The 12930-nt window shown below is 38.2% G+C and overlaps 3 protein-coding genes across 3 annotated transcripts in view; 1 reads left to right on the top strand and 2 right to left on the bottom strand.

Moving 5' to 3' along the window:
* LOC112092419 (zinc finger AN1 domain-containing stress-associated protein 12) overlaps nt 1–847 on the bottom strand; it is an 875-nt gene extending 28 nt beyond the window's left edge. Inside the window, exons 1-2 of the mRNA XM_024168543.1 lie at nt 620–847; nt 1–537 (exon numbers count right to left, since the gene is read on the bottom strand). The exon at nt 1–537 is cut by the window's left edge and continues 28 nt beyond it. Of these exons, the coding sequence (XP_024024311.1) occupies nt 49–537; nt 620–724 (594 nt within the window). The 5' untranslated portion in view covers nt 725–847 and the 3' untranslated portion in view covers nt 1–48. The remainder of the gene's footprint in view (nt 538–619) is intronic.
* Nucleotides 848–5761: 4914 nt separating this feature from the next.
* On the top strand, nt 5762–7750 carry LOC21387028 (U-box domain-containing protein 40). The gene has a single exon (XM_010102626.2). It carries the CDS (start codon nt 5782–5784, stop codon nt 7522–7524), a length of 1743 nt encoding a protein of 580 aa, XP_010100928.1. The 5' UTR covers nt 5762–5781; the 3' UTR covers nt 7525–7750.
* Nucleotides 7751–10447: 2697 nt separating this feature from the next.
* On the bottom strand, nt 10448–11908 carry LOC21387029 (peroxidase 31). The gene has a single exon (XM_010102627.2). It carries the CDS (start codon nt 11695–11697, stop codon nt 10675–10677), a length of 1023 nt encoding a protein of 340 aa, XP_010100929.1. The 5' UTR covers nt 11698–11908; the 3' UTR covers nt 10448–10674.
* Between the last annotated feature and the right edge of the window lie 1022 nt (nt 11909–12930).

Consider the following 12930-nt stretch of genomic DNA (forward strand, 5'->3'; position numbering starts at 1 on the left):
ACAGAAAATAATAATCCATAAACAATCCGATCATAGAATGTTCAAATCCTAAAACGCTTTGACAGACGGATTAGTTTTAGCATTAGAAGAAACAGAACCGCCAGACCCACTTTTTGTTTTTGCACAATCTTTCCAACTTCTGGAAGCCAAAGCCGCCAAGAACTTATCATTCCACCGGCGGCCGCCATTACCACCCGCTGCCGCCACCGATACCGCCGCCACCTTATTGCAGGCATGGTCGGCGGGGAATCGGTGCTTAAGGCAAACCTTGAGGTGGCAGGTTTTGCAGACGCTGGAATTGGAAAACGTCAACGCCTCCTTGCAACGCCTAACGGGACACGTCGGTTTCTTCTCCCGGTTGGGATCGCAGCTTCCAGACTTTGCGTGCTTCTCAAGCAACATCTTCTCGCCTTCGCCGTCGCGGCCGGTGGTCTCTATGGAGGCCGAGCAGATCTCGCAGACGACGACCTTTCTGCTGCCGTGGTCGGATTTGGGGCACTCGTGGGACTTGTAAGAGCGGTGCTCAAGACAAAACACCTGCATAGCAACAATCGAATAATCCAATTCATTAGCGTTTGAAATTTCAAGAATTAGGAAATCTTGATTAGAGTTTTTGTACCTTTTGACAACCGTCGCAATTGAAGGGAAGAAAATCGAGTTGGTGGCAATCGGAGTGCTGGCAGTGTTTTCCCAAATCGGGAAAAGCTTCGGTTCCTCCTCCCATGGCGTCTGGTTTGGATTGAGAGAAGAAAAGATGGGAATCGAAAACTCTGAAATGCTTTTGTTTAGATTTTTGGAAGAGAAAGAAACGGAAGAGAGATAATAAGATAGAGAAAAGAGAAAAGCTGAAAGTTTGTTGATGCAAAACTTGTAGATTTATAGGTAAAGGTCGCGTATTGACTTGGGGCGTAAGCCAACGCCAAAGGCAGGACAAACCAAACCGGAAACCGCCATTGTTTGTTAACGATGCTTCCGGTCCCACACGCTAATCTCCTACCTTTTAAATTTCCACCTCGGATTTTCTTATTATTATTTTTTTGAGGAGTGGATTTTCTTATTATTGACGTCAAGAGAAAACGACAATAAATGCTAGAACGACAGGTAAAAAAACGAGAAATGTGAGAACGACAATACACATTAAACGACAATACGAAGAAAAACGTAAAATATAAACGACTAATGTGATATACATAATAATAACAATAATAAATGAAAACGACCAATGTGAAATACATCATAATAAATAAACAAAAAAAGGTGTTACGGTGAAACGACAAGTAATGTAAAAACCACAACAAATATCAAAGTGTATAAAAATTAGAAAAGACAACACTTTGATTAGCAAAAAAAAAAAAATGAAGAGACAACCTTTTGCTATTTGACAGATATAAACGACAAATAATGTGATAAAACGATTTGCCTTTTGATATTCATAAACCACCGTTTTTATATAAACAAAAAACGACAAAAGAAATCAAAAGATATGTCGTCTTCCTTGGATAGTTTGAACTGCATTTTCTTTACAGTTTACACCAGTTTTTTCTTTAAAAATGGGGGGGAAAGAAAAAAAAAGACATCACAGAAAACGATGTGCCGTTTAAATATCTTTACAAAACGACGCTTAATTGTCGCACAAGCCCGGAGACAACGTGACCCCGTGGTCATCTCTCATATGTGGGTTCTCTCTTTTTTTTTTCTGGACAAAATTACGGTCCCGTTCATTTCGCTGATTCAAGTTTTGTTACAGTAAAAAACTCTCATAAATAATCACATTTAATTTTTTTGCTACAGTAAAAAGCTCTCACATAAAATTAAATCTTAACTCGAATCAGCGAACTAAACGGGTCCGTACATATGTGAAAGTTGGAATTGAGATTTATAAAGTTGTTATTATTTTTTTGAAGGCATTACGTGTTATTGTTTTGTTTGCTCATATAATGAGATTTATACGATGTCCAAAAACCATGCGACAGAACAGGAAAAAAAAAATAATAAAAGTGTTTAATTAATTGATAAGGACTAACATATCAGTATGTCAAGTTTTTTAAACATAAAAGTTAGAAAGTATGTAAATCTAATAATTAGAAAAATATGACCTATTGATACACCGGCGTACCAGAGAACCTCCATAATAATAAATATAAACTAAAATTTTAAAGAATAGACTTTCTCTGGTACGCTAACATACCGGTATGTTAAGTTTTCTATTCGTTAAATCTGTACAAAAGCATGTAAAAGTAAAAAAATATACAAATCTAACTGTTAAAAAAACTTAACCTACCGGTATACCGGTGTATCAAAAAATCTTCCTTTAAAGAATCCTATAAAGATAGCAGACTAAATTTATAGGGAAAAAACTTATTCATTACTCTTTAACCCCACATGACTTCACGTCCATCATAAAATTTGTTATCATATGGAGAATTAAGGTGGTTTTGTAGTTTTTTTTTTTTGAGACTTTCTCGGTGTCATTTCTTTTTAAAAACACCAGTATTTTTTTATTTTTTAACTGTCAGATCTATATTAAAATTTATTTATTCTGTATATATTTTTTAATTTAATGTGATTTTAACTAGATCTGATGACTAAAAAAATAAAAAACACCAGTATTTTCAAAAAATTAGGAACACCAGCGAAACTCTCTTTCTTTTTCTAAATAAATCTTTTCCTTTTCGATATTTGAGAATCCAATTCCTTCTCCACAAACTTGCAGATCCCCCGGTTCAATTTTTTTTAAAATAAAAATAATAATACTTTTCAGCTCAACCCATAAAAAAAGTTTTTAAATAACAAGAGATTGTCTATTCTCTATATATATATATTTTTTTTTAATTTAGTGTGATTTTGATTAAATTTAACACTAAAAATGTAAAAAATACTGGTGTTTCTAAAAAAAAAAAGAAACACCAAAAAAATTTCTAAATAACAAACCAAAATTATTATTTTTTGTAATGAACTTGAATATTTAGGATTTGAATTCTGATTGAATTTACTACTCTTATCTTTTTTTAGGATGAAGTTTATTATTATCTTTTATTAAATAAATAAGACAATTTGACTTTTCTAAATGTTTGTCATGAAACTATAATTTTTCTTTAATTGGCTGAAATGCTGATTCAAGCAATTTGCCTAAAGGCAATTACTTTAATTCTGAAAAAGCAGCACCTTTGACCGGAAAACATGAAATTTGCAATCCTAAATTAGCCTTCATCAGTATAATCTAGATTGAGCTTCACAATGATTCTTAAAAGCCTTCATTTTCATTTGTGTCTACCCTGGAAAAATCAACAAACATGTTTCCAGAAACTAAAGTGCAGCAAAAAGAGGGCAGTCCTCTAAAGACAAAATGGTAAAGAATTTATATATTTGGGAAAAAGAGTTCTTGTGCGTCCAAAACAGAAGTCAAATTTCGTAAACATGGTGAGCCTAAAAGAAAGAGAAAAGTGAAAAGGATATTTTTATTTGTTAAGCATAATTCAGGCAAAGTTATATTCCCAGAGTCTAAAAACAACACAGAATGGGAAGACTGAAAAATAGGTGTTTTTCACCTTTCAACCGTACAGGTATCCATGTGAGGACTAGACAAGAGTTGTGGGGGAGTTATTGCTCGGCTATTATTAATAACAAACAAAAAAGGTGTATGCCAATTGTAAAGGTATTGCACTCTTTTTGTAAAGCTAAAAAGCATGCATTACAAATTCACATATAAGAAGGATCTTTCTAGATGCTGTATTTGGATGCTAATAGACGTCCGGAGAATAAAACTCTGTTTACTTGTTGAGTTAGTGGGTCCTACACTTAAAAGTTAAGGATACATGGTTTAATGGGTGGCAAAGACAAACACAGCTAAATAATTAGCTCAAATTGTTCAGGCTTTTGAACATTGCTCATGGATGTAGGACCTCTTCTTAGTTCAGAAAAAAACCATGCACGTACCTTCCTCACGTGTAAAGTTAGGTAACTTGATTTGTGTTATAATCATATATAAATATAACTGAGCATATTCTCCACTAAGATGATTACTTGAGTGCCAAAACGAAGCTGAATTGGATGAAATAGAAGAATAGGGTTCGATCATAATCGCCTACAACTGCCCTACACTGTCAACTAATTAGTATCATTTTTGAACGTAAACAAAGGAAACAGACCACAACAATTAACGTGAAAGACCCCCAAGTTATGGAACATGTTTTAGATCTGTCCAATATTTGGAGGAAATGAAAGTAAATAATCTTTAGGCATGTGTGTTGAGCAGCCAAAAAGAATCGATAACTTTGGTAAAGAAAAAAGGAGACCTGTCCAGCCTAATACACTTACAAAGTCGATAACAAATACTACGGAAACTTAGCAACTAAGCATGCAATAATGATGAAGGCAGTGCCATTATTGCTGACTTAATTAGTTGGAATATCTCCATTCTCCATGCAAAGTGATGAGAGAGAGCCATTTTCCACCAATAAAAAAGGAAATAAAAATCTTTTGGAGGAAAAAGGGAAAAGTGTGAGGGGCCCTCTCCTTTTGATTTTCTCAACGAGTGAGTATAGTGGGATAAAGCAGCTTGGTCTCGAGCAGCTTGTATTTTTCTATAGAAAATAAAAAAGGTTAATCAATCGGAAGGAATTAAGGCTGGGAATATAGGTCACGATACGAATTTTATAAGTTATGATTGAGAAAAAAGATGTTCGGATTAAAATTAAATCGATTTGAAATTGACACGAAAAATATGAATCAATTTCAAGTTGAACCTGCCTAATCCGAATACAACACGAAATTCATAAAAAATTAAAAAATACATATATTTTTCATTTATATATCACGGAGTTTCTATTATGTCACGGAGTGAAAACCTGTTTAGGCTGTAAAGTGCTAATAATAAATTTTTGTAAATCATTCATCTAGATCAATAAAAGAAAAAACAAAACAAAAAATTCATGTTAAGCCAAAGGGAAAAAAAAAGGACCGGTAAAAGGGGTGGTCTGGTTGTTAGTACCTTTACTAGTAGTTTCTCTTCCACAGTCATAATATCAAATGTTGCATTAGAAATAACCAGTTTTAGTCCAAAAAAAGAGGGTGATGAGTAACGAATACATAATAATAGGATTTATTTAAGTTATGTGGAATTATTTTAAATCTTAATATTTCTTTGAGTTTGATTATTGATAAGAACTAGATTTGTTTTAAGATTTCTATTAGAATTATTCTACCATTTGTCCTTCTATGTTTATTATTTAGATTCAAGTCATGTGTTTAATTTTAATATTTAAAATGATGTCTAACCAATTGCAACATAACACATCATTTAAAAGTTTTAAATTAAAAAAAAAAAAAAGATTACTCGTTGAGTAAACAGCTGATCCTTAAAAAATAAAATAAAATAACCTGAGATAAATCCAAAAGGACGGGTTTTCCGTTTATCTATTCTTTTTGAATTTTTAAAGTAATTCAGGTGAAGCCAGAGAAGCAATCTTGTTGAGTAGTTCCGTGTTTGCACCACCTATTCTTTTCTGATTGGCCTGATTTTCCCGAAAGACAGGGAATTAGAATCCCATCATTCCCCATCACCAAAAACCCAAAACCCAGTTCATATTTTCCACAGCCTTCAATCTCTCTCTCTCGTTCACCGTCTTCTCCGACTATCAGAAAACCAATGACAAGTTAAGAAACTGAAGAGCTTTGATCTTTTTTTTTTTTTGTGTGTGTGCAGAAGAGTGGGAAAAAGATGGAGTTTCAGGAGGGTATGATGACGTTGATGTGTGTGTGCAGAAGAAGAGTGGGAAAAAGATGGAGTTTCAGGAGGGTATGATGACGTTGATGATCCACCAACCTGTGGAGAAGAAACAACGTGAACGCAAAAAAGAGAAAAAAGCAGAGAAGAAGGGCACAGAAACGGGAAATACCAGGAGTAAATGGAAGATTTTTCAGAGGTCTTCATCGAATTCAACTGTTCCGTTGAAGAATGAAGTACCGAAGAAGGAGCCTCCGAGGGATTTTCTCTGTCCCATCACTGGTTCTTTAATGGCGGACCCTGTTATCGTCTCTTCCGGCCACACCTTCGAGCGTGCCTGCGTCGATGCCTGTAAAGCTCTCAACTTTACGCCCATTCTAATGGATGATTCAATAGCCGATTTCTCCTCCGTAATCCCCAATTTGGCTCTAAAATCCGCTATCGCCGCCTGGTGCCGAAGCTCCTTCATTGACGCTCCCAAGCCTCTTGATTCCGGTTCCGCGGAGAAGCTCCTCCGTACGTTCATGGCGTCCTGCTGCCAAAGTCCAAAGAGCAAAACCACAACGGAGGAGAAGGAGAAGATGGTGGTTGTCGTCACCGAGAAGGAACTGATACAGACGGTCAGAGAAAGCCCTAGACTGAATTTGGCGGCCGAGATCGCACGACGTCGTATTCAGTTCTCCTCGAGCTTGGAGGAGTCCGTTGAAATGATGACGTCGCGTATGACCCCGCCGGCTCCGCTCGCGATCTCGTCGTCGTCGTCGTCGTCGGAAATTCCGCTCTCGAACTCCTCCTCGTCGTCGTCGGAAATTGAAGCCCCAAATCGTAGTATTTCTTCTTCTTTTTCCTCCGAAGAAGAGGAAATAGTGATGAGTCTAAAAAGCCAACAAGTATTCGAGGTCGAGGAGGCTCTGATCTCGCTGAGAAAGATCACGCGGACCAGAGAAGACACCCGGGCGCACCTCTGCACTTACCGGCTCCTCTCAGCCCTACGATCTCTGATCGTCTCGAAGTACACCGGTGTTCAGGTGAACTCGGTCGCAGCGTTGGTTAATTTATCATTGGAAAAGTCGAACAAGATCAAGATCCTACGGTCGGGAATAGTCCCTCCTCTGATCGACGTCCTCAAGGGTGGGTCCCCCGAAGCTCAGGAGCACGCCGCCGGTGCGGTCTTCAGCTTAGCCCTAGACGACGACAACAAGACCGCCATTGGCGTCTTGGGAGCTTTACAGCCATTGCTGCACTTGCTCCGAGCCTACAGCGAGCGAACTCGGCATGACTCGGCCCTGGCTCTGTACTACCTCTCACTCGTTCAGACCAACCGGTTCAAACTCGTTAAGCTCGGGGCGGTTCCGGGTCTTCTGAACATGGCCAAGACAGGCCACATGACGGGTCGGATCTTGCTGATTTTATGCAATTTGGGCTCGAGTGTCGACGGGCGGGTTGCGTTGTTGGATGCGGGTGCGGTGGAGTGTTTAGTGGGTATGTTGAGAAGGGCCGAGTTGGTGCCCGAGTCGACTCAGGAGAGTTGCGTGGGCGTGTTGTGTGCACTGAGTCACAGCGGGTTGCGTTTCAAGGCGGTGGCGAAGGAGGCAGGGGTGGTGGAGGTGCTGAGAAAGGTGGAGGCGACGGGGAGCGCAAGGACAAGGCAAAAGGCGAGGATGGTGCTAGAGGTAATGAAGGGAAAGGAGGAGGAGGAGGAAGTGGATTGGGAGGAGTTGCTCAACGAAGAGTTCGAGAGTGAGACTCGGTTCGGACTCGGGGATGGAATCGGTGAGTCAAGTGGTAACTCGTCCTAGTTTTGATCGAGGGGTTGGAGTTCATGACTCGTTTCGCGCGTTTCGTCATTTATTATTTTATCTTATTTGGAGGGCCTACATTGTAATTATTTGGAGAAGTTTACAGGAATTTTTTTTAGGTGGAAAATGGAGAAGTTGGCTATTGTATTGTGCTTTGCTCTCATTCAGTTTTCTTTCGCTCGAATTAGGAATCTTGAAAAGTGTAAATAAAAACGAGGCTTTGAGAAACTTAATTTGTGCCCGTTGTTCATATTCTTTTTTTTTTTTTTTGGTTTTATGTATACGTGTTAATTCTTATCGTTGTCGAGTTTTATACATTTTCTCTTGACAAAGCATTTGTAGCTTTAATTAGGATTTACTTTGTGGTGTCTTTTGGCTCTAGTCATGTCAAGTGTCTTAAACCTAGGAATACAAGTGTTTTATACATTTTCTCTTGACAAAGCATTTGTAGCTTTAATTAGGATTTACTTTGTGATGTCTTTTGGCTCTAGTCATGTCAAGTGTCTTAAACCTAGGAATACAAGTTCCATTTTTTCTAATATGTTTATATGATTTTCGATTAGGCTCAAACGTAGTAAATGGGATCAAGTTGGAGCACTAACTGAAATTCAAATGGTACAAACTCATAATTATAAAACACCAACAATGAAGGCCCGTTCATTTCGTCGATTCGAGTTTAGAATTCGAGTTTTACTACAGTAAAAAGTTCTCAGAAACAGTCACATCTAACTTTTTTGCTACAGTAAAAAGCTCTCACACAAAATCACATCTCAACTCGAATTATAAACTCGAATCAGCGAAGTGAACGTTCTTATTCTTGGTATTTCCAGTCCTTTGTGCTTCTTTTCGAAAACCAACAAATGGAAGTTGTTAGCTACGACTTCATTCTTATGAAAGAAAAAGCCCAAGGCCCAACCAAGTTTGATGGATGTAAAATTAACTAAACTCTAATCAGTAAACAAGAGCTGAACATATTGGAGGCATGTTTGTTTGCCCCTAAAATGATTAAAATTTTACATTTTAACCCTTTATACAATTACAATACATTATGACACTAAATATTGTATTGTATTATGATAAGACAACACAACATAATACAATACAATACAATATACCTTATACAATACAGTACAATACAAGCTACTAAACATAACCTTTGTGTGTGTGTCGGCTTTTGTCGCAATTCCCCGGAGAAAGAGGAAAACAGGAACTCGTCTTTGCTTGTAAAAGTTCCACCGTTTGCATCTTGGAATGAAATATGAATTAACAGGATTAAATTGAAAGCTAGACGAAGTGCAGAGAGAGTTTATCTTGAAACAGTTTTGGGTAAAATGGGATGTAAACTATGAAGCTTGGGTACCATTTTGAGGAAACCAAGGCAAGACATGCATGGTCATGACCCTCAAGGACAAGTCATTTTCAACTTTATCAATCAACTTCACTCTTATCATATTTCCTTTACCAACTCCAACTTTCAACCTTCAATCTTCAATTTCAACCCCACGTCCCCACCCATGATACGGTCAGGGCTCTATGGTTCAATACTTGTGGCCCACATTTTCCTTTCCCCATTGACCCGCACGTGATTTCCAGCTTTTCATACAGCGAAAGCCCAACCAAGTTTGATAGGGATAGGCCCAAAATTCATCCAAACCATTCCAATTAGATTCTTGGCACAAGGTTTTGTCACCTGTGCACTCCTTGTCGTTCAACGCCAAAGATCACCCTTGCTTGAGGTGCATGGCGCCATGGCGAGATCTCCCCTGCATGGGAGTGCCATGTCTGGATCGTCCCTAACTACGTGGTCTCAACGCATGATCTTCCTTCCTTTCAGTGTTGCTCCGCTGTCGGCAACACGCCCCCCTGCCTCCTCTCCCTCGAGTCCTTTTCTTGTGAACTTTTGGTATTCCATTGAGAAATTTCAGGTTGCACAATAGATTAGAGAGCTGGTAGCATGGTCGGCTACTACCGGTAATACAGTAGCAGCAGTCTTTTTTTTTTTTTTTTTTTTTTTGCGTGACAAGAAATCATCTCAAAAATTGCGATCGTCACATTTGTAAAAGTCCCCTTCTGTCACATTTGTAAAAGTCCCCTTCTGTTTTGAAACTTAAGAGATGTTTAATTGAAGGATTCAAACTATGATTTGAATCATGGTTTATAGTTCGTATATTTTGTGTGAGAAAAAATACTGTACCAAATTACGAATTATGATTCGAATTATGACATGAATCTAACAACCAAACAACCTAAGATAACATGAAAAGTGAACCAATGTAGAAAAGGTTTTCCCATTCAATGCTCCAAGATTTATAGTTAAGCTTACAAACCTCGCAAAAGTTTGTTTCCTTTTTCATATGTTGTGGTTCTGATTCTAATGAAACCAGAACCAAACTCACAAAAAAAAAACAAAAAAAAAAAGAAAAGAGAGAGAGAAGAAGAAATCAAGAGGACTACAACACATTCAATTTGGTAAAATTCATCATGCATGTTGTCTTATCGCAGCCCCAACTAGCACATGCCTGTCAGGTGTCGTTTCCCTTTTCAGACATTGAGTGTTTTCTTTTTTCTTTTCACTGTGGCCTCCCCAGGTGTTGAGAAGAGATCACTTTTAGCAAAATGTTAAAAAAGGATTCTTCAGTAGAGAATCAGATAACGTAATGCCACGGCCACGCACATGCACAACTCGACTCACAGAGGCCAAACCAAAGTCTCACAATTATTGCTCAAAACAAGGAGAACAGGCGAAGTTCAACCCAAAAATTTAATCAAAAAGCTTTACTCTAATCACTTCATTAATTATATTATAAACAATCTTAATTTATCGAAAGAAGTAGTTTTCATCTCTTGGGTTACTACAAACCCCATACCCAAACTACAATTAATTGACATTAATAACCACCACTTTTCCCGTAACTTCACACAATTTGAAGAAAACAGAGAAGAAAATAAATAAGTATATCTTTTTTAAGTTCAGTAAATATCCGGTTGATACAACAAAACATGTATACAGAACAAATATTAATCACCACAGAACCAAGAAAGAAGAAGACTTGAAGAGAAAATTGCCCTCAACCAATCAACCACCACTCAATAAACAACAAGGACAACGACAATAACGTCATTAATTAAGATTAATTCAAGTGATTAAGCTTAATTAATCTGATCACACCTTCGTCTAATCTCTCCAGCTCTTCCGGTCTTGACTCCATAGACGCTGAGCTTCTGCATCGCCAGAGCAAAATCCGTAAAGAACCTGTTTTCGTCCCTGGCGTACAGGTCGACGAACGGCTTCGTCGCCGGATCGCTGTTCAGAGTGTGATCCGATTTCAGAAGCCCTAATCCTTTCGCTAGGTTTTGGAAGTACATGTTGTCGAACTTGTTGGGAGTCATGATGTCGTTGAAGACGGACAATGTCGGGTTGTTGTGGTAATCAGCGCAAGCTTTCCGCAATCCGGCGGCGAATCTAGGATTGTATTGGGGATCGCACTGGGAAGATTTGCTGTAATTGTAGATCCCATCGCTGAATTCCTTGCAATGGGAGAATCCGACGGTGTGGGCACCGCATAGGGCGACCATTTCCTGGACGGAGAAGCCGCGTTGGGCGAAGATTCGGGTGATTTCGGAGATCGGCATTGTCGGTTTGGGGAGATTGCCGTCGACATCTGAGGCGCGGGAGACGCGGGAGTCTTTGCGGCCGAGGGGGACTGTGTAGAAGGGACCGCCGACCATGGTGAGGAGGTCGCGTGTAGCGACGGCGAGAATGTCGGCGCAGGAGACGGTGTTGGGGCAGGCGAGCTCGATGGCGGTCTTAGCGCGGACGACGACGTCGAAGGCATCGCCGGGGAGGGAGAGGTTGATGTCGGCGTCGCGCTCTGCCTTGTTGAAGGGGGTGGAGGAGAGGAGCGTGGAGGCGTCGCAGCCGTTGAGGAGGCAGTCGTGTAAGAAGAGCCGGATTGTGGCGGCGGCGGTGGTTGGGCTCGCGATCTGCTTGTTGGTGACGGTGTCCTGCACGATCTGCTCGAATCTCGGACACGATTTTCGGTAGTAGTTAGTGTACAGCCTCGGAGATGCCGCTCTTGCTCCACTCCCTCTGGGCTTCGCCTCCACTACCGCCATGGAAATGGCGAGTAAGAGAAGGAGGAGATTTTGCATTTGCATGATCGCCATTGCCATGGTTGAGACTTAAGAGGTGTTTGGATTGGGGTGATTGAATTCCTCTGTCTTAAGATAAAGGATCGGGCTTTTTAGCTCAAATGAAGTGGTGAGAGGGAGAGTGTGTGTGGGAGTTCTAGAGAGAGAAGTAGATTGGGAGGGTTTCACAATCTACAGTCAAGTGTGAACTGTGATTTCTTTTTGCTCCTCCAATCACGGGAAGCGTGCTGCTCTGAAACCTCTGGCGCGTGGTTTTTCTTTTTCTTTTCTTTTTTCCGCGTAAAGAGTTTTAGCTGGCTGTCCAAAAAAGTCAGAATATCCTTTACCAAAATTCTTACTGTTAAATAACGCGCTAAATTATCAAATAAAAATAATCGTATTAAAAATTCTATTTTTGAATTTACAAATTGCCATGACGAGTGATGAGTTTGGTCAGGATAGAAAAACTCACGTAAATAACACATCTATACTTTCTAAGCCCTCGCTTATTTTTTAAGTTTTTATAGTTAAATTTTTTTAAAAAATATCACATTTAATTTTTTTGTTACAATTAATTCAAAAAAACGTTATATCATAATTTAAATTGAAAATTTGAATTTGTAAAACAAACAATATCTAAATTGTGAAAAAAAGGTTAGAATAGTGAGAGATAAACACAAAACTACTTATTTACTTTTACTAAATTCTGAAACTGAATATTTGATAACACACTAGTTTATTGGGAAAAATAGAATAGTCGATTCACTAGTTTTTATTAGAATATCGAATTACAGTATAATCACAAAAAATCATTGGAGTGTTCGTGGTCGGGTTGGACTTTTTTTTTTTTTTTTTAAGAAACCACCAACCAAATGAAAATAATTTTTTTTAGACTATTTGATATTTTTAACAAAAACTAAATTGAATAAAATCACTCATAAACGGTTTAGGCGGTTTAAGTTTAAAACTAAAAAGTTTGCAATGATTCATAAAAATTATAAAATCGTTAATCAATAAAAATAAAAATAAGGTTTAAGTTCACAATATAACTTAAAAATAACAAATGTCTAAAAGTTCACAATTTAAAGTTTTAAAACAAACCAATAAAAATATGATAGGGTATATTTTATACGTGTAGAACATTTATTATGATCAATACAAATTAAAATAAGTATAAACATATATTAAAATTAAAAAATATATATGTATATTTTTGGGCAGATTAGAGGACGTTTAGTTGATGTATTCGTGTCATGATTTGAATTATAGTTCGTG

This window comes from Morus notabilis, unplaced genomic scaffold (assembly GCF_000414095.1).
Source record: "Morus notabilis unplaced genomic scaffold, ASM41409v2 Scaffold1725, whole genome shotgun sequence".
In the NCBI taxonomy this organism is placed as follows: Eukaryota; Viridiplantae; Streptophyta; class Magnoliopsida; order Rosales; family Moraceae; genus Morus; species Morus notabilis.